At 39.8% G+C, this 27,866-nt stretch overlaps 1 protein-coding gene across 1 annotated transcript; it reads right to left on the bottom strand.

Annotated features, from left to right (window-relative positions):
* LOC136620836 (neuroblast differentiation-associated protein AHNAK-like) lies at positions 1 to 27,866 on the bottom strand. The gene is made up of 5 exons (XM_066595849.1): positions 27,721 to 27,866; positions 12,612 to 12,664; positions 7,254 to 7,407; positions 5,867 to 6,033; positions 1 to 5,790 (listed from the first exon to the last, which is right to left on the bottom strand). Exons 2-5 carry the CDS (start codon positions 12,612 to 12,614, stop codon positions 1,603 to 1,605), a joined length of 4,512 nt encoding a protein of 1,503 aa, XP_066451946.1. The 5' UTR covers positions 12,615 to 12,664; positions 27,721 to 27,866; the 3' UTR covers positions 1 to 1,602.

Consider the following 27,866-nt stretch of genomic DNA (forward strand, 5'->3'; position numbering starts at 1 on the left):
TTGGACTCTGAATCACATCCTTTTATTGTTTATTTGCTTGTTCAACCCCATTACATTTCTGACACAGTGTGAAGAATATATCATAGCTTATTATTGATATGCTTACACATGATGTTGGCAACATGCAAAATGTAGCTAAGAAAATATGTATGTCACATAGCACAGTACAATAATAAAATATAGTACATATTGGATATTTAAGTTATGCTGGATCATATTACATATTAATATTGTTCAGTGGTATTATAGTAGATAGCAGGTTTATTAATATCTCTTATTGAGTACAGTTTAGATTTACCCATCTTTACCGGTTTATGAATTCATTCCTAGTTATGTTCGTTTTGCGGACAATAGCCACTGCAATGGACTAAGTAAGGTTTTGAGCAAATCAGATATGCTATATTTATGTGAAGTTTCACAGTACTACTATATATTGAAAAAGTTCTGGAAAGTCAAAAGGGCAAAATATCAAATCTACTAGAGAAAAAAACCTTAAGTATAAAGGAAGTTTAAAAAATGTAAATGGTAAGCAATCTGTTGGGATCCATTACATTTTTTTGTAGTTACCCTTTAAACACTTATAATAAATTAAGATACAAAGTACACAAATATACTGTAAAACGGAATTCTCCAACTAACAGCATGTATGATGCTAAATGTAACCCCCGGTTGAGGACTTATGTTTCAGCATACTTATTACAGTGCGATTTATACATTAAGTACTTTCACAAACACATTCATGTCCTGATGTAAGTGCGGTTTGTTCAACTTCTAGAAATCAAAGACATATAAGAAATACATATAATCCCTATGTGCCCTCTCGCAATACAGTTGTCCAATTACCCTCGCCATACATATAAGAGAGGTGAGTCAGGAGGATGTAGGGTTAGAGCCCAAGGAATCCAATCAAATGGAAGCTGTATTCTGGCTGGTTACTAGAGCATCACCATTGCATTTTCTTTCAAGGAGTCTACAATGTCTTCCAGGATATTAAAAGGAGCTATACAATATCAGAATAAAGTTTAATTTTTTTCTGCTGAAACACCACCACTCTTGTCCATGGAATGTGTCTGGAATTGTAGTGCAGCCCCGTTCCTAGAAAGTTACTGTGCTGCAATAGTAGACATCACCCATGGACAAGATAGGCACTGCTTCTGGCAGAAAATGTCAATTTTTATAATATCATACAAGTTCACTAAATAATAGGGCATTAGGTGACGTACAATGATCCATATTACTGTTTGTACACCTATTGTTACAAAACAATGGTAAATGCAAGGACTGCACGATTATTTATACAGAATTGACCAACATGATAAATTAGATTGTAGAAGTGATATTAATTACAATTCTACATTAAATACAAATCCCAAATATCCCAAGATATCACTTTTAGAATGGCAGTCAAATTGCAATATATTTTTGTAAATTAAAACAGCATTAATTGTTTATTTCGTTATTGAAGTATATACACAATTGGATTTGTACCTCTATTAGCATGCCTAACCTATCACAGACAGATTCATCTGCTCGTTTTTGTACTTTACAGCTTTGCAAAGCTTTTTTTAAACCAGCCATACAAATGTAAATTCATGAGCAATATTATGATGTGCTTAGACGTTGCGGTGTCATATCAAAGCCAACATCATTTAATGAATACCTAGTTTCAGAGAAGAAGGAAGTGAACTTTGAATGATACATGTCCCTTGTTCTTGGTGAGTTAAGGTCTATGTCTATGTCAGCTGGAGGCACTCGAACATTTACGTCATCTCCTGGTTCCTCTGTTCGACCAGGAAAAGGCTTTTTCCACTTTGGAGCACTCATTTGTACAGAAGGCAAATTTACATCCAAAGAGGAATCATCTTGGTACATTTGCAGCTTAGCTGGTGAGGTATTAACGTTACCTTTCACTTGTGGAACATCAATATCATAACCCCGTCCTTCTGTATGACCTGAGAATGGTTGTTTCCACTTTGGGTTACTCATATGTGCAGATGGAAGATTGCCATCTATATCCACATCATCTAGTCCATCACTTTCCAATCTTGGAGCAGATATACTCATATCTGACATCACTGGGGCTTTTATTTTTGGCGTTTTGATGTTGCCAGATGGTGAACCTGTGGTGATCTTAGGTCCCTTCATTTGTGCTTGAGATATCTCAATACCTGGTACTTTTACTTGGCTATCAGGTATGTCAAATTCAGGACCTGATATTTTAGCCGAAGGCAATGTGATATTTCCTTCTGGGCCTTCTACAATAATTTTTGGTGCATGTGCTTGAACTTTTGGCATAGTAACTCCACTTTCCAGTTCTGGTACTCTAACCTTCAAATCAGTATGAGGTGTTTTAAATTTTGGAGGTTTGATGCTGGCACTTGGTAAGGTTGCATTAAATTCTGGATTTTTTAGTTGAACACTAGCATCTGGCAATGAGGCGTTAGGTCTTTGCATTTTGAAATTAAGGTCTCCTGCTCTAGATTTTCCAAATGTTGGCATCTTAAACTTTGGCATTGTCATCTTTTTATCAGATGCCTTAAGACTGACATTTGGTGCACTAGCACTCATGTTTGGTAAAGTTACACTTCCTCTTATATTTGGAAGCGGAGGGACATCTAACTCTGGAGAGTCATAACCTAAATCAACATCTGGAAAACTGGTTTTAGGGTGAAATATACGCAAAGTAGGAAACTTAAATTTTGATTCTTTTGCTACAAAGCGTGGCGCCTGTAAATCAGGAACATTAACACTGCCACCTGACATATTTAGTGAGGGCTTTTTAAATTTAGGTGTGTTTATTTTTGGCTCTTTCACTTGAGGAGCATTTATTTCAGCATGGGGAGTCTGGAAAGACCCATCTACATGTGCACCTGGAGTTTTTAAATTTGGGCCTTTCATTTGGAAGGAAGGAATGTTGAATTTTTGATCTTTCATTTGCATGTCTGGACCTTTCACATCAATTTGTGGAACATTTATATCCATTTTTGGTACATTTAAAGAGCCACCAGCTTCTAACTCAGGTATTTGCACATCTGGATTTTTCATTTGGTTTGAAGGCATTTTAAATCTTGGAGCTTTTACTTGTATTTCTGGGGCTTTTGCTTCAATGTTTGGTGTTCTCATATCCATATTTGGAGTCTTTAAAGATCCATCAAAATCTAATTTTGGTGTGTCTAAGGAACCACCAATTTCTACATCAGGTGGTTGTACATTTGGACCTGACATTTTAACATTCGGCATTTTAAATTTGGGGGCTTTTACACCTACATCAGGACCTTTAACACTGATGTTGGGTGCATTTAGATCAACTTGTGGCGCTCTAAAAGACCCATCAACTTCTAAATCAGGGGCTTCAACCTTAGGACCGGACATTTGAAATGAGGGCAATTTGAATTTAGGGGCGTCTATATTTACATCTGGGACTTGAACATCAAAATCAGGTGAATCAACATCTACCTGTGGACCTTTTAAAGATCCATCCAATTTTAAATCAGGCTTTTTTATGTTTGGGCTCTTCATTTGTAAAGAAGGAAGATTAAATGTTGGTTTTTTAAACTTAGGAGCCCTTAAATCTGTGTCAGGACCTTTTAAGTTTATTTGTGGGGCATTTAAATCAACTTTTGGAGCAGACAGTGATGCATCAATACCCACATCAGGAATTTGAATATTTGGTCCAGACCTTTCAAGTGAGGGTAATTTAATCTCAGGACCCTTAACATTGAAAGAGGGCACCTTAAATTTTGGGTCCTTTATGTCGGCTTCTGGAAGATCAATATTTACATCTGGAGCTGTCAAATCTCCCTTTATTTTTGGAACAGACACATTTACATTAGGGACATTTATATCACAGTCAGGACCCTTAAGATCTGCATTTACAGTTGGAGTTTTAACTTGTGGAGTTTTTAAATTTACCTCAGCATCAGGCATTCCTTTTTTGCTGCTAAATATGTTAAACGAAGGCATCTTAAATTTTGATTTTGTTTCTGGCTTCGGAACCTCAAGGTTAACATCTGGAGTCTTTAGTGTTGGTATTTTTATTGCACCTTTAGGTACGTCAACATTTACTTCTGGGCCATTAAATTCAGGAGTTCTTACCTCTCCTTTAGGAAGATCAACACTAATATCTGGAGTCTTCACATTTAAGTCTGCTCTTGGAACGTTCATTTTAACATCTGGACCTTTCAACTCTGGAAGATTTAAATCTACTTTGGGAGCTTCAGCTGTTATATCTGGGGATTTCAATTTTGGAACTTTCATGTCTAACTTGGGGCAATCAAGATTTACATCCGGAATATTCATTTTTATAGGTTTTATATCCATACTAGGTAGATCAACATTCACATCTGGACCCTGAAGCTTAGGAATGCTTAAATCTGCTTTTGGAATATGAATGTTTACATCTGGAACTTTGATATCAGCTTTAGGAAGATTACCCTTTATGCCTGATCCCTTGATTTTAGGCATTTCCAAATCAGCACCAGGAGCTTTAATGGAAGCACTTGGAAAATCAATGTCAACATCTGGACCTTTTACTTTTGGTGCTTCAAAATCAACTTTAGGAAGGTCGATTGTATAGCCAGATTTATAATTGCCCTTGAGGTTTGGCAATTGGCAATCGGGAAGATTAGCATCTAATTCTGGGACTTTCACATTTGGTAAGTTTATGTTGGGTTTTGGTACATCAATCTTTATATCAGGAAATTTGGGACCCCTAATATTACCCTTTGGTAGATCCACATTCATTTCAGGTCCTTTCAGTTCAGGGTAATTTAAGCTGACATCAGGGACATTAACATTTATACCTGGGCCATTTAAATTGGGAATTTTGGAATCAACTTTAGGAAGGTCAGCATGTACTTCTGGCCTTTTCAGCTTTGGAATGTTTAGGTCTGCTTTAGGAGCATCAATGCTGACATCGGGCAACTTCCTTACCTTCATATCCATTTTAGGAAGATCTACATTAAGTTCCGGTGCCTTGATATTTGAACCTTCTAGCCCAGTTTTTGGAATACTCACATTCAGTTCTGGGCCTTTGAGTTTTGGGGGATCAACACTTACCTGTGGGATTTTAAACTTTGGGCCTTTTATATCTGCTTTAGGGAGAGTCACATTCAAGTCAGGGCATTGGACACTTGGGACATCAACATCAAGTTCAGGAACTTTCACAGATCCTGATACTTTTGGAAGATTAAAATCCCCATCCTGATTAGACTTTTTAGAAGAAGGTGTTTTAAAGTTTTGCCCTTTTACATTTGTGGGACCAATGTTTAGATCAGGACTATTCATTTTACCTGAAGCTCTTTGTGTTGTGAGATCCATTTCTGGAAAATTTGTTCTACCATCTATATTAGGAAACTTCACATTTGGAGCATTCAGATTGACGTCAACATCTGAAACACCATTCTGCCTTTGTGACATATTAAATGAAGGTGCTTTTAAATCTACATCTATATTAGGTTCATTCATTTTTGGTCCTGAAACATGAATAGAGGGGACTTGATAATCTGGAAGGCTTCCTTTAACTGGTGAACCTCTAGCATTGATTTTTGGTGCTTTGACCTGAACATCATTGATTTGCCCATGTACATCTGGAGCATTTATCTCGGGGTATGGAATGTCCGATATCTGGAAGGGTGAGCCAAATGTTTTCTTGTTGTTGTCTGTCATTGATGATTTATATTGTTCTTCTCTAGTGCCTGATATGGGCAAATCCGGCGTAGGGACTGAATCTCTAAGGTATCTGCGAACCTTGCAATTAAAGATTTCATCATATGCTGAAGAATTCATAGCCTATAAAAATGAAAGTAGTGGTTAGTTTCACTACTGTGGAATTGATTTAGCATAACTGATCAAGGATCTTACTCACCACATTGTCTGTTTTTAGAGAGTATATACTGGCTTGAGGCATCATTGTTTCAGTTTTTGTATGCAGCTGGACACTAGTATTGTAAGGTTCTGCAGCTTTCAAAATATCAAGCACTTCTTCTTTGTGTAGGTTATCAAAATATATGGTGGCCCCAAGAAGCTCGTCTCCTGAAAGAAAACAATGAAGCTTTATTAATACATGAACTGGATAATTTTGTATTGCAGGAACGGGTACACCCTTCTGATACTGTTCATTTTTACTATGTGGAAGATGCTCTTCAATGCTCAGCACCCTTGCAGTAGAGATGTCCAGCAAAGTGCTCTGAGAGTTTCCTCTTTACCTTTTTTCCATGTTACTGTGGAGATGGGTAGTCCTGTGCAGTCACTTGAAAAGGCAGATATGTCCGCTCTAACTCGCCCCCTTTCCCATGGGTTCCATTGCGGATTTACAGGTTACCTATTTGGTATGTATGCTCCTGAAAATAATTTAGACTTTCATACTTGCCTTTCAGTGTGTTTTCCCCATTCTTCATCCTATTGTTTTGTTACTCCTTAGAGTAAGTCCACACATCACACGTATGCAGTGGAATTTTGGCTGTGGATTTGATGCCAAAATTCCACAGCAGTGTACAGGACAATGTAAGGGCTCCTTCAGACAGGCGTGTGGGGACAGCGTATTAGGCTCCCATGTTGTCATTCACACACACTGCACGATATACGTGCACAATAAAGATCACAGCATGTTCTTATTACATGCACATGCCAGCCAAGATAGTTTATGGCGATTGGCGTCACACAGCAAGCAAGCAATGTAATTGCGTACTGGATGCATGGCACACAGCGGATTACGCTTTTGTGAGCCCAGCCTTAGAGACATTTTACAAACCACAGTGGAAAATTTTCATGCTGCAGATTTTGAAATCCAAAACATGCTCTATTTGCTGTGGAAATTGTGCAGATTCTGACTGCAGAATTCATTCAATGCAGTGAATGAGTTCGGTGGACATAATCCACATCAAAATCTGCATGTGGATTTTCTCTGCAGTATGCATGCAATACCCTTAGTCTGCTAACTTCTACAACTGTCCATTTGATCCAAAACTGGTAATGGATATTGTAGGAAGCAAATTAAAATTTGGACAGTAGGGATTCAAGGGTTTAAAAACTCTTTTAAATTGCTTTTGTCTTTCATATAAGCTAACAGGTAGAACTTGCACTGCTGTGAAGACATTGTAATGCTCATATGTTCAATTGTAGTATTTTTTTAATGATTCAGTTCCTCACATTGTTTAACTCCTGCAGTTAAATACATATAGAATTGTACATAGTATATGGTTTCTCAATCTGCCAAAAATACTTGCAAGGAAGAAATGGTGAACTTGACATACCTTTTCTGAGTCCCAGACTACTAGCGGCTGGATCATTGCTTTTAATCCCAGCAACCACAACACTTCCATTATCGTCATTCAAGGTCAACAAATCAGAAATGCTTCCTTTATGTCCAGTGTGGACCAGGTTACTGTTGTTTTCCTGTGTGTAACTCTAAAGGGATAAAAGGATAACATATATAAATCTGTAGAACAATGATTAATGTATAAGATGGTTTTATTGTATCTTTTAGAACATTGATTCCCAAGCAGTGTACTTCAAGGGGTGTCATGGCTCCCAGGCTGGGAATCACTCAGCTGAAATTGAATGGGCTTTCCAGGCAGTGCCCACTGGGATGCACAGGGGTCAAAGAGGAAGCACTACTCCGACCCCTATGTAGTGGCTGGTGCTCGGGATTGCAGTCGCAGCTCTCACTGAAATAATTGGGACCCCAACCTGGAACTACAAGAACAGCTCCTATTGATTTTAATGAGAGCTGTGCGTGCAATTGCAATTGCCGGCCACTTTAGGCAAAGCCCCCATAGATTTCCAATAGACGCTGCCTGAAACACCCTTCTTGAGTGGGTCCACAAAGGATGGATTTGCCGTATTTTTAGTAGCAGCAAAGTGGATGAGATTTTGAAATCTCGTTCATAAGCTGGGGAAAAAATCCACACAAAACCAGTGTAAAAATTGACATGCGGTGTAGAATTTCATTCTGCAGTATATCTGCTGGCGCTCGATCTAATCACAGCGTTGACTTGCTAGAGGCTAGAGGGAATTCAAAGCCAGAGAGAGCTGACAGCGGGGAGGATTACAGAGCAGCCTGCCGCACCGCCGGGGAGACCATTGCTGGGGACACAGACGCTGGCTGCGAATTGAGTATATGCCCCTCACCCCACCGGGAAATAAGACACTGTGCCTCTTTTGGGGCAGAATTTAATATAAGACAGTGTCTTATTTTGGGGGAAACACAGTATTAGGTCACAGGAGTCATGTTTTTTTTTTTACTTGACTACGTTTTTTACTTACAGTTGCAAAAAAAGTATTTTATAAAAAGTTAAGTAAACTTTGTTATTACCTGGATTTCAACATTGATTACTAATTAAATGTGCTTTTTTGTTATTTGTCACAATTATGGACAAACACAATCTAACAAAACTAAAGGTGCTTCTACATGTAACCCTTTATCGTTCACATGAGTGAATTATATCAGTTTGCTTGTGCATCCTGTTTATACAGGCAGATACAATGTTTACTTGCTAAAATATTCAGTTGTTCACATTCACTGTATTAGTGAATGAGAACAACTGACCAATCAATATTTTAATTTAATGATTAGCAAACAAGCCAACGGTGATTTTCATGCTAGCATGAAATGAAAGATACGCAAATAAATTATTGTTCATTGCCTGTGTTTACACTGAATGATTATCGCTCAATTTTTCAACGATCTAGCAATTTTTTTTAAATAACTGTTTCATGTAAATGCACTTTCACTATCACACAAACAACTGTGTGTATTAATTAATTATGTTTGTCTATAATTGTGCCTAAAGACTAGAGATGAGCGAGTATACTCGCTAAGGCTAACTACTCGAGCGAGTAGTGCCTTAGCCGAGTATCTCCCCGCTCGTCTCTAAAGATTCGGGGGCTGGCGGCGGGCTGGGAGCGGCGGGGGAGAGCGGGGAGGAACGGAGGGGAGATCTCTCTCTCCCTCTCTCCCCCCCGCTCCCCCCTGCTCACCGCCGCAACTCACCTGTCACCCGCGCCGGCAGCCGAATCTTTACAGACGAGCGGGCAGGTACTCGAATAAGGCACTACTCGCTCGAGTAGTTAGCCTTAGCGAGTATACTCGCTCATCTCTATTAAAGACCCTTTAACACGCAACTATTATCTGTCGCGAAATCTGTTCAAATGAGTGAAAGTAAGCGATAATTATTACATGTAAATGCAAAGCTGTCGTGCACTATTTGTTCACTTGTCGCTTATCACTGAGTTTTAGCCTGCATAAAAATAGTTGTTAGGTAGTTCATTTTCTGCTTTGTTTGAAGGTCATTCGTTCAGTCTTTGAAAGACTTGAGGGAAGGGGTGATTGTTTGCTATTGCTAAAACACACTGGGTTCATTGTTTACTAATTGCAGAAGACAATGGCTTTCCTTCACACTAATTAAAAAACCTGCTGGCCAGAGTTTCCTCGCATAAACACACGTTTCAAACAACATATATTAGTGTTTACTTTAGCTAATGAGGGAAATGAAGAGGATTTCAAACTAGTATCTGTGCGCTTTAATGCTCAGCATTTTATGCAAAAAAGGCATTAATTTGTTCAGTTGTTTTGGCCGTTGTTGCCTGTAAAAGGGCCTTTAGATAACAACCAGGCCGCATTCAATTAGTAATCATTGCAAAACTCCAGGTACTTCCAAAGGGTTCAGCTAAAATCCTGGTGCACTTTGTTATACCTTGTGTTCACAGTTAGGGCAATTTCACACAAATGTATTAAGGACACATCTGTAATATGGACAAGCCTCTTGGCCCAACAATAGGTCTACTGACCTGAGCTCAGAACGTCATAGGGACCTTTGAAGCTTCTGAGTTCAAGTCAGTATACAGAAGTTGTGCCAGGAAAGCAGTCGGTATTATGGATGCATAAATGTGCCCACAAAACAGTCATGCGAGCGCATGCATATTTATGCTGTATTTTTAAGTCACTGTCAATGCATGCGTAGATGTGTTTTTTACTGCACTACTTGCGCATTTGCGTGCGCCAAAAAAATATGCAATGATGCTCTAAGCCATTAAAATGGTCAATTAGTTCCATGATTTCAAAATGTTCTCTTTCTCTGTACTAATGCATACGCAAAATACACGCTTCTGAACAAACCCATTGAAATCAATAGGTTCTATTTTCTTTGTATGAATCTGGCCTAAGTTCAGCTTCACATGGGTGTATGAGTATTTGCGTGCACCTTAGCGCTGCATTTTTGCACCCACACAGCATGTTCATTTCTGTGCAGCACACAGATTTAAATGGCTAATTAGTCTTAATTAGTACCAAATGTGTTCTTTTACCAGAAGAATTATGTAGTGTTTCACACATCTCTTTGCGTATTGTAGGCACATTTGCGCATCCCATTCCCCATCCCCCGTTGACTTCCATGGGAACCTTTGGTACACAAATATGAGGAAAAACAGAACACATGCTATTTTTTTTTTTTTTTGCGTGACCAAAATGCGTGTGCAAAATACGGATGTGTGAACAAACCCATTGAAATCAATGGGTGCTATTCTCTGCATATTGCACATGTGAAGCTGGCCATAGGCTAACTACACATGGCTGAACGTGATATCAGGCTGAAAAACGTGGCCAGGTATCATGTTTAGCAACCTGTGTTTTACCTGTGGATATGAGGCGATTTCAGACATAAACACCTCACATCACATCTGTGTAATTCTGATCCTTTTGTGTGAGTTTCACATGTGATAGAGGATCGAAAGTGTGATTTCAATGGAAAACTTCACATCACACGGCATATGAGAGCCATTCGATGCATTAGAAGTCCCAATGCATAAATGGGCGATGCATTCCTAGGAATGCGAAAAGATTGAGCATGCCATGATTCTTTCCCACATCGCATTGTTCAAGTATGTGACTTCATCCTAAAGAATAGGTTCATATGTGTGCGTCTTGCAGCACACAAATCTCATGGCGTTTCTCGGCCGTATTAAAGTGGCTTAAGACTGAGGCTATATGGAGAATGTTTTCTACTAATTTAAACTATCAGCTGCACTTTAAGGCTGGGGTCACACGGGACTGAAATCCCGCGGAATATTGCAGAATGAGCACACTGAAAAAACGCAAGATTTCCGCGGGATAAGAGCAGCTTCAAAACCTGAGGCCTTTCGCTTTTGGAGCAGCTTTGCTGTCAGCATTCCGCTGCAGCTTTCTCTCCCCATAGACAAGAGAGAGGCCGCCGCAGAAAAGAATTGACATGTTGCGGTTTTGAATTCCATGCCGCATGTCCGTTTCCGCCTGGCTTGGCTACAATGGAGTGTGGACGGGAATTTTTCAAAATCTTGTCCACTTTGCTTGCTAATCCTGGGATTAAGAGCCGCGGGCGGAATTGCTGTGCAGAAATTCCGCTGCAATTCCGCCCAGTATGAACCCAGCCTAAGGGAATGCTGTGAGTTGCATGTAACTAGGTGCACCCCTAGAAAGTCACACTACATAAAGTCTCCATGTATCCCCAGCCTAAGGGCTCATGCCCACGAGCGTCACAGGACTCTGCCGCAGATTTCCGCTGCGTGAGTATTACGTTTAAAAACGCGAGTGATCGCGGATTTCTGTGGTCTCAATTAATACTATATTATGGAGACCCCGCTGCGGAAATCCGCAGTGAAATAGAACATGCCGAGATTCTTTTCCCACAGCAGAAATCTGCGGCAGAATTCCGCATGTGAGCATTGGCAGCAGGAAAGCCATTAGGCTCAATAGAACCTAATAGCTGTGGAATTCCACTGGGGATTTCTGCCGTGGGAAACACAGCAGAAATCCCTCCGTAGGCATTAGCCCTAAAGCATACTGAACTTATCATGAACCTTTTATAGTACTGATAAAATAAAGACTAAATGTTCTTGCTTCTGTGTATTGCATTAAAAAAACTGATCTGTCAACAAATAAAATTCTGTATCCATTGGATAAGGAACTGGATCAGCCTTCAGCAAGCTAGATTACAGTCATTATGATGGGTTTTTTTTACTTAGGAAGACAGATTGAAACTGATGCAAACTAATGTGAATGTATCATCACTTTAGATCACACAGTCATCCATATGTAATGGGCCAAACCTAAAGAACAAAGTGTATGAAGGTAAAGAGATGCTAATAACATTCACAAATATGTACATAAATCATTTTAAATAATCTCGGAACTAGAGATATGTGTAATAGAGCAGTGATCATGGGGGAAGACATCTCATTGAAAGACAATATAGTTGTATGGGTTGTAAAAGATTAGATCTGCTGAAAACAGCGCCACTATCAGCCATAGCCTTTGTCTTGTATTGTAACTCAGCCTCAAAAAGACTCAATATAACTTCATTGAAAACTTAGATATATTTTGGATTTAGCGTTCCTCTAATGCTATGGGATCAAAACATGTAATCTGTGCAAAGCTTGCTGAAGATACTAACACAATGGCTAGCGAATCTTCTCTCACCTGGAACCTGTCATTCACGTCTTACGTAGTTATCATGTCAATCAACAACACATTTTCAGATTCTATCACGGAAAAGGATATGCAAGTAATGTGTCAAAATAAGGCATCTAACATAACATATCAGTTACTTTGTCCCATGAAACAATGCTTACATACTCACCATTTTGTATATGATGTCAAACTTTCATACTATGCTGGATCCTTCTCACATATCTATCAAAACAAATAAGAATACATTAGATCGATCACATTTAGACCAAGACTAAAATGTCATCTTAATAGAACACACATGGATTGCATCTATGATATATTCAAACCATCAACATTTAAAACTGCAATAGTAGCAAGCAGCAGAAGTAGGTGAAAACCGTAGACTGCAGTGATTTGAGGTAGATTAGGATTTACTTGGCTATTGCTTCAATGGTATAAATGAACATTGAACAGGGTCTGACTGGCCCTACAGAATACCAGTGGACCCTCTATTGGGCGAAGGCTCTAATACAGTAAGAGGCCCCAACAGTCCTGTAAAAGGCATGCCCATTGGAAGCTGACTTGGAAGCCAGTCAATTGTCCCTCAGGTCCATTCCCTAAGAGTTGATTCAATAATCTATTAAACCTTTTTGATTATATCTTATTTGTGTGCAATGATAACAAAGAATCTAATGCATGCACATATTCTGTATAGATGGCAGGTCAGTGCTCGGAATCATTTATTTGTTGGACCCAAGGAACTCCAGCCCAACATTGCATGAGAGAGGCACACGGCAAGGTCATGTTCATTCCAGGCTTGGTCTGAAATGTTCTCTTGCTTTCTCATCCTGCTATAGTGTCGCACCTATTTCAATACCTTTAGTGCTATATGATCCTTGTAAAATAAAAACGATTTATGGAAGAACAACTTTCGGACAATATTTTGCTGGTGGCAACTTTGGGCCATGGTAATCTTTGAAATGGAACACTTATCTCCTGCACTAACATGACTGTTTTATAAGAAGCCAAGACACTTTATAGGAAGTTATTCATCCTTTCTCTGCTACATGTTAACAGTTGCTTACTGTCCAATCACCCAACAGTGGGAATACTAGGAATACTATCTAGCTCACTCATCATATTGTTCTCCCATTTATATTACATAATACTTTTTGTATCACTGATTTGTCTGATAAGTTAGCAATCGCTATCTAACTCCTATGTCTTACTACCAAAATAATCAATACAACAACGGTGGGTAGATAGACCATAATTTAAAGACATGTGCATTAAAGGGGTTATCCCAAGATAGACTTACCTAACAGGTAATAAAAGTCTGATCGGTGAGGATCTCGCCAATGAGACTCCCACTGATCCCGAGAACAAGGGTCCCATGTGCCCCTCTTCTTCTCATAGCGAGCTTGTTGCACCCACCCACAGTGACATCAGACTAAACAGAGCAGGGAACAAAAAAGTTCAAATAACTCTTTCTCCCATCCTCCTCACTGTCGGGTGACCGCACCTAACCCATTTTAAAGAAAAAAGGTATTTTGTGCAATTTTTTGCATAATTTCTGCTCTGTTCAACCATCAAAACCCATAAGGGATGGTCCACCAAATACATAACTCTGATACTAAATACACAAAGCATTAAACCTACAGAAAAAGGGACACACAGAAGTTGAAATAATGGTTTCTCCCTTCCTCCTCCTCATCGCCTTGAACTTTATATAGGGTAAATCAGAATCACCCTCAATAATGACAGCTGTGTACTGACTATTATTTATCAAGAGCTTAAATGAGATTGGCAAATTCTGAAAACAACCACATCCCCAAATATAAGAGGGTGTTCACACTTACTTTAGTTTGGTCATTTTTTATTTTTTCCCCCTAAAAGAGTTGAGTTTGTTTTCCAATGGATTTGTACAGATTACGGGTCACATTGAAAGCGGAAATGATTCATCTTTGTCAGATTTTTTACCATGACAAAAACCTGTCATTTTAACAGGGGTGTGTGTAGACTTTTTATATCAATGGGGGATGTAGAGTCAGCAGTCTCACTCGGGAACTAGTGCTTTAGGGACCCAAAGGCTCGTCTGTCACATGAAAAAACTCCAGTACTGTAAATGCCACATGGTGGATTGGAGAAATGTTACAGATTTCACAATGGGGGCCAAAAGTTTTACATAACGGCTCTGTATTCTACTGTACGTTTGCCGTACATGACAACTTTATGTTTTATTTTGTTATTTTGACACATACATTCTTTAGTATTTACAGTATGAATTTCTTTGTAAGATACACCTCAGCTTGAGGACATTTTCACCCAGCTTATGCACCAAAAAGTAAATCCTTGCCAAAAAATGTGACCCTACCACATTCCTGAAGCTTCACAAAATGGCACCGTGTGATTACAAAAACATGCACACACCTCACTGTAGCAAATATAAGGATATTATCTAAGTTGCTTACACTAATATTGCATTGTTTTTCATGCAGTCTTCTTAAAAAACTATATCAAGGATAGAGACTATTTGTAAGTCACCCACAAGTCATACCACCATTGATGAAAGGACTATTTTTGATTTAGGGATAAACCAGTAGGAAATGATGTTTCTTTTAATGAGGGACCACAGATCCTAGTTTCCATAAGGCTAACACTTTATTGGCAAGGCAATACCAGACCAGATTGGCTCTTTCAACTCGCCCAAAGAAAAACTAGGTCCGGCTCATGAACTCCTTGCCAACCAGGAGCCCTGGTCCCTTCTTTGGATGAACAGCCGATCATCTCCTATTTGTTTTTCCCATTTTGTTTTTTTTACAGATCTGCCTACTAATGACCGATTCAGGAGAGCGACGCTTGCACTAGACAATCCGATGAGAGACTTCTCATGAGTGGCTTGCATGTTATACCATCTGAAAGTGTACCTGCACCATGAAGCGTTCTTTTCCACATTACAATTTGTGATTTAGTGCATCCAACAAAACAGAAAAAAAACCTTAATAGATAAAGCTGTATTCTCACAATGTTCAATTTGTGCCCATATGCTGAAAAGTTAGATAGGCTATTATACACTCAATGGATCCAAAAAATGAACATATGTTGAAAGATCCACAGCCAGTATGTTTGAACATAACCACTAGGCATGATGTGAGCAGACCCTAACATTCAAAGAATATTACCAGCAATCCTCAAGAAACTTTTGTCTATTTTTGTAGAGACTGCATCAAAATGGGTTTGACAGAGAGAATGACATCCCTATTGTGAGGTGCCGTTAGGTTGTCATGGCAGTCAAGGGTCTACTCTTATGAGGCCCTACCAGTGGCAGGGGTTGATAGTATAACACTGACAGGCACAATACATTGCACTGCAGAAGTATTGCAGTTATTGCATTATATAAGTAAGGGCTCTTTCACACGGGCATATTTTTCATCATTTTGTGAGCCAAAACCAGGAGCAGAATTTACAGAGAGAAAGTAGAATGGAAAGATTTGCATTTCTTCCGTATTTTGGATCCTGGTTTTGGCTCACAAAATACTGATGGAAAATACGCCCATGTGAAAGAGCCCTAAGGCTGTATTCACACGGGCAATTTCCACGCTTGAGTTCTGTCAAATTGTAATATGGTTGGAAGTGGCACGTTAAGGACTCACTATTTGCAATGAATTTATTCACATGGGCGATTTTTTTTTTCTTTTATCTCAAAGCACTAGTCCAAGATTTTTTATTTTTTTAAATCGCTGCACTTCTTTTTTAAAGCCCCACTTACACATCACACCCATTTGTCAATTTATTCATATTTCCAGGAAGTATAACAGTGGAATGGCACAATGCAAACTTGTAAAGGAAACTTGGCATAACACAATGTATCAATACCCTTCACAGGAAATTTCACAGCATTTACAGTAGCAGCAGAGTGGATGAGGTTTTAAAAATCTCGTCCACAAGCTGCGGAAATAATCTCAACAAAATCCATGCAGTGCGGAATTCAATTCCACAGAATGTCAATTTAATCGCCGTTTCTGTTTTCTTAATGAATTCACCTCAGAAATACATGACATAACATGCTTCAAAACCCACACCAAATAGTGCTGGTTTGGAGGTAGGCTTTCAGCTGCAAATAAGCCCTATGTGGACCCTACCTGGGGGCTCTTTCACACGAGCGTCATTTTGACGCTGAGTAGGTGCGTAAAAAAAATAATAAATCGCACCTAAAAGAATCTTTGGTTTCCTATGAATTCTTTCAGATGAACAATTTTTTGACGCCAAGATTTCTATGTCCTATCTTTTTATGGCATACCATCGGTGGCTCCCATAAACTCCTATGGGGCCGGCCGGCAAAGGGAGGGGGCGGGAGGGGGATTGGCATACTCGCTAATAGCAGCTGCGACGTGCTCGTGGCTGCTATTTGTTCACCCGATTTAACACTTAGATAGCTGCTCTGTTTTAGCTCGGCTATCTGAACGTTAAAACGATGTTTGCGTGAAAGAGCCCTTACAGTGACATGCAACCTTAAGCATGAATGTAGGAAGCAGGTAAAGTATCACATGTACAGACTGGATAGTCAGGTTTCAGGTACTACCTTGTGGGATGTATGTATTGGACTAAATCTACAGCATAAGGGCTTTTACCCACTCTGGGTTTTTTTTTTACGCTGCGATATCGCTGTGTTTTATTTCAATGGGACTTTCTAATGTGAAAATCACATTGCACAAAAATCGCAGAAGCACAAACCTGCAATTTTGTGCAATGCAATTTTAAAATTAGAACGTCCCATTGAAAAAAACGCAGCGATATCGCAGCGTTAAAAAAAACGCTAGTAGGTAAAAGCCCTTAATGAAGAGTTTTTGGGAGCTCTTCATGCGCAAGATGTATTGCCAAAACATGCAATTCTGAAATTATTTTATGACAGTCTGAGTGTGTAAGGTTGCACTCAAGAGTCATTGTAGCTAATCAGGATGACAATGTTATTATGACGCGTAAATATTCGGGAACAGGGTATCATTAACGATTTCATAATTCAACATGATTCTGGTTTAAGGTTGTGACGGAAACTTTGCTTTATTGCTAGATGTCATCAAGGACCTCATTTACAAGTATTGCAGTCCTTTGGTTTTATTACTATGTAATTTACATTATATTGCAGGGTTTGTACTGTTTAATTTACATAATGCTATAGCATTTGTACTATTGCACTATGTCTTTGTTATGAGCGTTACAACAATACAACACACTGAATATTCAGGCTTAAGACAACATTCCAATGCATACAGGCAAGCAATGGATCAGACACACATAAAAGTCAACCTTATTCTCTTTTATTGTATAAACCAAGTTAAGGTTTAATAAGCTGTATGACTTTAGTGGCCATCAAGGTTTGAGCAGTGAGGTTCTCACCTCTAGGACAACCACCAAACTGCACCGTGCGGACCAGTGATTCCCAATCGGGGGGCCGCAACTCCCAAGATGAGACACTCAGCGGACACTGAATGGGTTTTTTCAGGCAGTGGCCGACTGGATACACCAGGGTCGGAATAGAAGCTCTGCTCTGACCCCTGTGTAGTGGCTGCCGCTTGTAATTGTAGATGCAGCTCTCATTGAAATCAATGAAAAAGACTTGGGAATCCTGTGTACCGCCTGTCGGGAACCCAGCCTGCAATTACAAGCACAGCTTCCACTGATTGAAGTCACATCTGCGCCTGCAATTACAAGCACTAGCCACTACACAGGCTCGGAGCAGTGCTTCCACTCCAACCCCGGTGTATCCCAGCAGGTGTTGCCTGGAAAACTCCTGGAATTTCTGTGCGGACCCTCTGCATGGAAATTCCGCAGCATTTGCAGTAGCAGCAAAGTGGATGAGATTTTGAAAATCTTGTCCACAAGCAGCGGGAAAAAAATGGACAAAACCCATGCAGAAATTGACATGCAGTGCGGAATTTAATTCTGCAGCATGCCAATTTTATCAGCAGCATTTCCACAAAAAAGGCAGAGAAAAAATACATATCATCGGTGTGGATTTTAGCTCTACATCACCTGATTTCAGAACATACCGTGCCCCTATCATCTCTGAAGTCTTTGTAGTCTCAGCACCTCCTTCACCGGGCACCCTATAGCAAGTGTAGCGGCGCTGGTCAAGTGATGCAGAAGTGGTCAGCGGCACTGCGCTCACTAGAGGCCGCTGGGTGCTCAGAATATCAGAGGTGAAGTCATACATGATTAGAAGCCTCGCTCCCTAGCCAGGGGGTTTCACACACACTAGAGGATCAGAAGTGTTTCCCATTGATTTCAATATGAAACCTTGCATGCATATTGCACAGCATGCAAGAGTCATTTGAGGCATTAAATGTCCCATTAAAATCAATGGGTGATGCATTCCAAGGAACGCGAAAAGTCAGAGCATGACACGATATTCTCATGCACCGCGATGCGGAACAGATGAACATCGCTCGTGTATATGACTCCATTCAAAAGAACGGTGTTCATATTCGCACATCTTGCAATGCACAAATCTTGTGCGATTTTCTTAGCCGTGTGAAACTGACCTTAGAGTCACAGAGAATCCTTTAAATCTGTACTGAAAGATACATCCCTAACTGCAGGAAGCTGTTGCTCATTATGTCATGTATAAACTACAGCTGAAGGCCAAGTACATAAGTGGTTGGTGCTGAAGGATAATAATAAAGGCTCATTCACATCGGCGTTTTCCATCTGTTTCATCTCTTCCGTTTTTGGATTAGACAGACTGAATTAAACTCACCGGTTTTCCCCATTAATTTCAATGGGATTTTAAAAAGCGGAAAGCTGTCAGTTTGCTTCTGTTTGGTTTTTTTTAATAGAACCAACAACATTCTGCAACAGTATTTGTTCTGTTCAAAGAACAACACTAAATCGAATGACAGCAAACTAAAAGCTTTCTGTTTGCTTTCCGTTTTTTACAAGCCCTAATTCAGATTAAGATAAGTGTGATATTTACAAAGTTTTAGAAAACTGTACATAGCATGTGTTTGTAAAGTTCGGTGGAATCCAAGTGATCTGAGCATGCTCTATATTCAAGCTATAAAGAAATCTTTGGCACGGACTCCCTGCATTTACACCCGCAACACCAAACAACTGTGTAGGCGGCTGTATACAGACCAGTTTATAGTCAGGGTGGATAATCCCTTTTTGTTAGAAGACAATTAGTTGATAGAACAATACCCCAGCAATCAGCTGCAATCTATGGGGGAACCCAGCAGCAAAGTTCAATTCCCTAGCAGCGCTGCCACAGAGGAAAACTTTACACAGACAACCCACTAAAGATATTGAAAGAAACCTGTTATCACCTATAAGCAACATAAACTAAGTTTATGGGTTTACAGGACAGGGGATGAGAAGTTTGGCGATGTTTTTTTTTAAATACTTATGTTGCTTCCCGTTCCCTTACTGTTAGCCCTGGAAAGCAGTGCTGAGTCCATGCATCTAACTGATCTCTGCAGTCAGTGCGTCTGCACACGGACGCCTAGGCCCCTGTCCTATAAGCCCATAAACTTAGTTTATAGTTCTTGTAGGTGATGACAGTTTCCCTTTAAAGGGGTTTTCAAGGCAGCGCCTGTCGGAATATACTGGGGTTAGTGCGGAAGTACTGCTCCGACCCCTGTGTAGTGGCCGGTGTTAGTAATTGCAGGCACAGCTCTCATTGGAGAGCAATGGAACCCCAGCCTGCAAATACAAGCACAGCTTCCATTGATTTTAATTAAAGCTGCTCCTGCAATTACGAGTCTGGCTACTACATAGGGGTCGGAGCAGCACTTCCGCTCTGCCTCTAGTGTATACTAGCAGGCTCTACATGCAAAATCCCTTTGATATCATCAATGGGTCGTCTGTGTAATGCATTGACTGATCAGGAACTCCAAGTGACAGTTGCTCACCATGAGTATCCTGAATCAGGAAGCCCTATCTATTCCCAGATCGGATGTATCGAGTTATAAATAATGTATAGATAAATTGGTTTTCCAAGCTGTTTGTTTTACATAGTATTAACTTGCAATCATATAATATAGATAATCCACTGACAACACAATAGGATTTCAGCGCCAATTGAAGAATTTACCTTTGTAGGCCTCTCAGCTATGTTTGTATATGTGCAATTTGTAACAAGCATGGAGTTACAGTTTAACTGATGCTTAACATTGCAACCTATATACTTCTAATTAAAGCCAGTCACTAAGTATACAGTATCTAAAAATGACGACATTGGAAAAATGGAACACTATGTAATAATTACGCCACATGTACTCTTGAATAATCTGCCTGCATAAATATATCTCGGAGTAGGTTTCAAATTTACATGAGCCCAAAAAAATTGTGCTTTTTTGGAAGACATATTAAAATGTAATTTTTCAAAACTTTTAACCATAAACATTTTTATTAACGTATTCAAAAGTAGCACTTAACAGGAAAATACCCATCTCAGACATTTACAGCAGATTCACAGAATATGTCATAAAAATCTGATAAATGCAGGTCCTACTTTTAGGACCCACACCTGACCACCGCTGGACCAGCTATATATAAAGTCTGGAGTAGTTGGGAATTACAGAAGCAGCCAAATGAGCTGTCACATGCTCTTTTCGTAACTCCCATAGCAGTCAATGAGAGGTATGGCAACAGACTAGCACAGCAAGCTACACTGTTTCTCAAATTTCCTAAGCAGGCTGTGCAACACTGTGTCCGTAACGCCTATTCACTTCTGTCAGAGTGATGGAAGCAACGTATTCCACTTAGCGGTTTCCATACTCCCAGTCACCTTGGTCACAGAGTAGTTCTTCAGCTATTGTAAAACTACAAATCCAAACACGTACTGTTGGAGTTTCAGGGTATATTCAGACAAATTATGCTAATTGATGCACTTTTGGCACAATCACGTGATCTAGGAGTGTGCTAAAAGTGAAAAGCAGTCCATGAAATTACTTTGGTGATGTTATCATGCCCACGAAAAATTGCTTTGTGTTGATGTTTTTTGTATGTGCATTAAGAAGTGAAGATGTCTGACAGTCACCATCAAGAGCCATTTCTTCTAAAGGTCATGGGTCAAAAGGGGTGTCGTCTCTCCTTAAGGAGAGCACCCAAAAAGTGTATGGAGACACCTAGGGGGTGAGTGGGTCGGGTAATGGCATCATCTCTCCCCAAGGAGAGCACCTAGAAGGGGTGTGAAAAGACACCTGAAAAGTGAGGGAGGAGACTTATACGGCCATGCATGCTCCTCTGGGTAATTTATGCAAATAAGAAAGATGGAACAATATCTCTGCAGTGCCACCTATTGGATGATAGTATTCCTTCAAATCAATGTCAGACCTTTAATACAGATCTTTGCCCCTCACCAGTGTGCAGTCGGTTTCTGGCTTAGGTGGTGGTCATAGAATCATAGAATAGTAGAGTTGGAAGGGACTCCAGGGTCATCGGGTCCAACCCCCTGCTCAATGCAAGATTCCCTAAATCCTCCCAGAGAGATGTCTATCCAGCCTCTGTTTGAACACTTCCATTGAAGGAGAGCTCACCACCTCCTGTGGCAACCTGTTCCACTCATTGATCACCCTTACTGTCAGAAAATAAAATAGGTTTCACCACAGAGCTACATACAGCTGGTTGCTATCTGCACCATTATGCAGCAGAAACTCGATGGGATACAACAACCATAGGTAGAATTTGGAGACTGTAGGCGATAGAATGAAATTTGTATTATTGAAGTGGGACTGGAACACTGAGACAAACATCACAATGTATAGATTGATCCGGAATCCTATAGTAGGGGCTCCATATTTCACAGCTGATGACATTCTTCAGAGTGTACGGACAGTTTCAAATGCTCCAATATCAAACACTTTTGCATAACTTGGCTGAGGCAGGTTTGTGGTCAAGCTGTCCATTTTGAAGGCTGCCACTCTAAAAGCACCATCATCATGAACGCTTGCAGTGGTGTTGCTTCAGAGCTACCTAAAATGACGAATAGCTCAGTGTGGTTTTTATTGACTAATCAAGAGTCTTGTTTCAATAAAATTGAGGGTCTGCACGTAATGTGGTAGTCAAGTTAATCCTTCAGCCATTTTGCAGCACCACATAGCTCATCCACGTGGAGTAATGGTTTGAGATCCCATCAGCACATTAATAACACGCACCTGTGTTTAAGAGGTGCTGCAGTGTGTCTCACTACCATATCTTCAGGAAGTACTCAAACACATTTTCCATCAGGATAATGTGCAGCCTTACACAGCAAACATAAGCAGCCATGCTTTGAAAGGTGTCCAGGTGATTCCTTGGCCAGCATTAACCCCAGATCTCTCTCCAATCCAGAATTTGAAGGACATGATTAAACGTCGAATGAATGTTCTCCCAAAGTCTTGAAATGAAGATGAAATGTGGACTATGGTCAATACCACATGGTCAACACTAAGCCAAGACAGTATATGGGGACTCATTAAACCAATGCCACGTCGCGTTACTGACTGTACATGTATTGCCAAAAATGGTGACCCCACTACTTCCTATTTGTCAGGCCACAGGAGACGTGTAATTTTTAAAAATTAAAATTGATTATTCAGTACTAAACCCCTTAAGGACCACCTGCCATAAATATATAGTGAGCAGTCATAAGTAGCATATAGTACTATTAAAAAACACAGCATGTCACGGAAAAAACAAGCCCGCATACAGCCATGTTAACAGGGGAAAAAAAGGTTATGGTTCTTGAAAAATGGGGATGAAAAATGAAAAGAAAAATTTTAGAAATTTCTGGTCTTCATGAGTTTTGTCTCATTTTGAAAAAATTATTCCTGTTTTTTTATTTTGTAACCTTTTTCTTTCAGAAGTCGGATAACCCCCTTGATCCAAGATTATTATTACACTGTTATAAAAGCTATTCCAGTAAAAATATAGCCTACAGCGCAGAGCAAAAAAACAAACACCAGTGTGGGCAATAGTCAGAAGAGAGCTCTATGTGGCAAAGATTGTTTTGGACCACCGAGTGAGTCAATGCAAGCAAACTTGGAAATTTCTTGTACAATTTATAGGAAATACACATCTAGGGAAAGACATCAGTCCATGAAATTATAGACACACCCTACCTGAAATGTAGTCAAACAAGGCTGACTCTTTAACTAAAAATGAAGTCAAATGTTCCACATACCAAGATAATTTGTTGGTAGAACACAGAATAACGGGTACATAATATACAGGGCAAAGTGAAAATTAATACAATTGGGACTGTTGTCTGCATGTTAGGAAGTCTCATAACAGACATACCTAGTCTATGACCGAAGAAATGTCTGCACCTAGCATATATGAAGCATGTAGTGACTCACAATTACACATAACTTGACATAATCCCAGTTATTTGCCAAGCAGCTAAATATGTTTCAGCTTTACAGTTTCATTCAAAATATGGTGATGTAGATGAGTCGCCCAGAACCCAATGGACAGTGGACTGAGAGCTATTAGCTATTTATGTATGGATAATATATTGGGTCATGGGCAACCTTCAGGAATGTAGATTCATCATGTGCCCAATTATGTATATTATATATGCCCAATTTGGGATTATGGTAATGTCTGTAGTCATTAAAGGGAATCTGTCACCTTCCTTTAGTCCTATGAGCTAAGCTGGAGACCCGTCGAGTCCGGGGTTGTAAGTGTTATACTTATTTCCCCAGTTGTTCCCCTTGTGTCAACTCTAGAAGCCGCCACTCAATGCATTGAGCGGTACTGTAACTAGTTAGCCCATTCTAATTTTATAATGGACGTACTACTTAGCAGTGTTACTCAATGCACTGAGCAATGGGTTTCAGCACTGACACTTTGGAAATGACGGGGGGAGAAAAGTATAACTCTTACATCTTCCGCCTCAGCGGGGCAACTACTCTCAGCCCGTAGGCTTAGCTTACAGTGATAAAAGTAGGTGATAGAATCTCTTTAAAATTCATGGATGCAGTCTACTACCATAGTCAGTGGATCCGGTGCATGGTAGATACGAATGGTGTCTTAAAAAAAAACACAACATTGACTTGCAATATATTAGTTCACACTGCAGTCCTTTAACTCTTTATTGCACTCAGGCACTATGTCTACATGGATGTTTTGCTAAGGACTTGCCAGACTACATTCCTGACCTTTATCTCACTTCATAAATCCATCTCTGCAATGGCTCTCTAGTGACACCCATGCATTCTCACTTTTCACCCCCCTGCCCCTGCATTGATCACATACTTTAGGTCTAACCAACACTACTTGCTCAGTCCTGACCACATCCTGACACATATTTCACCTAGAACATAGTCATCCAGGACATATCAGGAATACTTACATCTGTCACACCTGACATGGAATACTTCACATTGCTAAAACCTAGCCCTCATTCTGCAGATACACTTGGTTAAGGAGGACAAACTGGATCAATCAAGCTCATTTATACATACACTGGGGGGGCATGAAAAGTCAATGAATCATGGTAGCAACGGTTATGTCATACAGGAAGTTTGTCAGGTACCTATAGTGACTCTGTCGACAAACTCTACAAGGAGTGTAGGTAGTGTGCCTGAGACCGGCTTCATATGGGCGTAAGCATATATTAATTTGCGCGATAGGCGTAGCGTTTTTGTGAGAGTCTGTGCATATTTTACTGTATTTTTTACGCACACATGCCCTTTATTTGTGCAAGAAAACACGCACGCATGCTCCCTTTGCATTCAATGGCCAATTATGTTTAAGATTGCTGCATAATACCACCAAAATAGGACATGCTGCATTTTGCCGTGGCTGAAATGCCTGCACAAAAGACACACGTGTGACTGAACTCATTGAAATCAATGGGTTCTATTCATTGCATTTGCGCATGCAAATTTTGCGTGTGTAATAAGCAGTGAATAAGCCCTTAGGGTGCGGTCACACGTCACTAATTTGCTGCAGATTATGTCACAGATTTTCATGCAGATCTGCAGCTGATTTCACCTTTTCAATCGAATTCAAATTGGAGCTGAGGTTGACATTTTGGCCCTTTTACCATGGTATTTTTTTCTTTTCACACCCTCAGGACTCTTTTACTTGTCAGTATGCATTTTTACGTTCATCCGTATGCGGCGTAAAATAGCATGAATGAATAACTGCAAGCCCCAAACTTTAGCCGTGTATCTTCAAACATGCCGCTGTTTCATATTGGTGAAAAATTACCATGGATTGCTGAAAAATGCTTGAAATGACTTAAATCGGGCCAGGTGTGTTCTTTTCCCAGTGTTGTATGCAGGGTAACTCCCTCACCCCCCCTTTTTTCCAGCTTCCATTGAAGTCTATTGGAGCTTCCTTCCTGTATATCTCAGCCAAAAGATAGGGCAAGACCTATCTTTTGATGCGGCGTATAAATCGGTGACCCAAAACAGTCGCTTGTGGGCTATTTTTCTGGCGAGTTTTTTTTTATGCGGTCAAAAAGCGTTCATCGGAATGAAAACATTGGAATCCAATGCTTAGATGGTCATGTTTTTTTGGCAATTTTTTTTAAGCCGCTAAATACCAGCGTAAACATGGTCGTGTGAATAAGACCTCAGATTAGTGGTAATTCTGAGTTGAACACCTACGTATCGTTAGAAAGACTAGTTGTAGGGACATAGCACCTGACAAGTCTATTAAAGGACTATGGTTACTTGGCAGTGTCACCAACTAATCGAGTCATATTATTCCCTAGCTCAGCCTAGATTAATCAGATTTTTAAGCATTTCACATCTATTGCTTCAGTTGTTGTATTATGACTACACCTAGGAGGAGTCTTTTAAAGTGCTTTTCCCATCTGCTTAGGTATGGCGAAATAGAGGCAGGTGAATGTCCCTCCATATCCCAATCACTAGAAGGGCTTACTCTCATGTGCATGGGCACTTACTGCAACCTGTATTGCTCCCTACAATGCAGCTGCACAGACTGTTATATATGTGGAAATATTTTATTTTAGAAGCAATACCTTCATACATACAGAGTCGTATGGAGTTTGCCCCAATTTTTTTCTGTATGCCTCCAAAGGTAATGAAAGACATACGGAGGTATGGTACCTATATACTTGCATGTGCACAAAATTACTGCTTTGTACAACTTATGCCGTCATTCAGTGTAAATGCATTCTCAGACGGAATGATGAGCAAAACTGAACAACAGATCAGCCTTGTAAACAGGGAGTTATTCACTTATAACTGACTGCCTGTTTACTGTGAATAGAGGCAGGCGGACGGAACGATCCCCGACCCGCTCTGCATCCATACACTGAGCGATGATCGTTCCTGTGTAAAAAGCACAGGAACGATTATTGCTGGGACAACCTGTTGGGCATCTGCATCAAACAAGTCGTCCTCATTGGCCACAATAAAGCTATATTATGAAATAAACCATTGTGTAATTTCGGACCTTCTGCAACATATGAATAAAATTAAATGCTAATAGTGCCACAGTAGCAAGTGATAGAGGGAGGTGTGACATAGAGTATACTTCTAGCCTTGTATACTCTCCCCTCGGATATTCTTGTGTTCTTTTTCCTGCACAATTCTTGCATGTCCGCATCCCCATTGTCTTCTATTTGGAAATTTGGTGCGCAAATAAGCAGGAAAATAGAGCATGCTGCAGCTTTTTTGGCGTGACCGAAATGCTCTGACAGCAAAATGATATAAATGTTTCCAGCAAGTGAAGAACACCAACCTATTCTTATCTATGAAAATAGAGGAAGACAGGTCTCATCATCTAGAGCATCTCCCTTACATCCTCCAGAATAATCTGGTTAGTTGAATTGCTTTCACAAGGGCAGGTACGTCTTATTGCACATATTGTCTTATTCCTAAATTGACCAAGTGGTATTCTAAAGATACAGACTTCTTTTTGGGGTAAATTGGTACATTTAAGTCAATGGGTAAACTACAGCACAGTCAACCCTACTAGTTCATTGGTCTACACTTATACAATATATCTACATATATTGCTTTAACCTCATTTGCTAATACTGGATGGTTCAGAGGTGCAGCAAACACACTTGTTCCTGTTAAGTATTTTGCAGTGCTATGTAAAATTTGGGGAAATATAGATTTTTTTTGTTTTTCTTTTTAAGCTCCCCAAAAATGCATTAAAAATGTCACAAGCAGTTTGGATGGTGGTAGACAGTCAAGAACTTTTTGTACATGATATGAATTTAGAAATCCAAATACAGATACAATTCTTTTCTTTGCTAACTCCCATATAATAAAGATGAATTAAAATGAAATACTTTAACCTACACAGTACGAAAATACATTATGGATACTTACCTTAGTACATCCAAGCTTGAAGTCTCTGGTGATCCTGGCACAAGAGAAATGAGCACTTGTCACTTTGTCACAATTGGTACTATACTTTGAAGGAGCCAAACAGGTACTGCAAGCTGAAATATGCAGGGCGGTAAAAACTTTGTGAC

Source organism: Eleutherodactylus coqui, chromosome 3 (assembly GCF_035609145.1).
Source record: "Eleutherodactylus coqui strain aEleCoq1 chromosome 3, aEleCoq1.hap1, whole genome shotgun sequence".
Lineage (NCBI taxonomy): Eukaryota > Metazoa > Chordata > Amphibia > Anura > Eleutherodactylidae > Eleutherodactylus > Eleutherodactylus coqui.

Excerpts from the sequence above, each read along its gene's own strand:
- LOC136620836 (XM_066595849.1), bottom strand. Across the intron at positions 6,034-7,253 it reads TAGTCTGGGACTCAGAAAAG|GAGACGAGCTTCTTGGGGCC; the intron begins GTATGTCAAGTT and ends GTTTTCTTTCAG. Across the intron at positions 5,791-5,866 it reads CTCTAAAAACAGACAATGTG|GCTATGAATTCTTCAGCATA; the intron begins GTGAGTAAGATC and ends TCATTTTTATAG.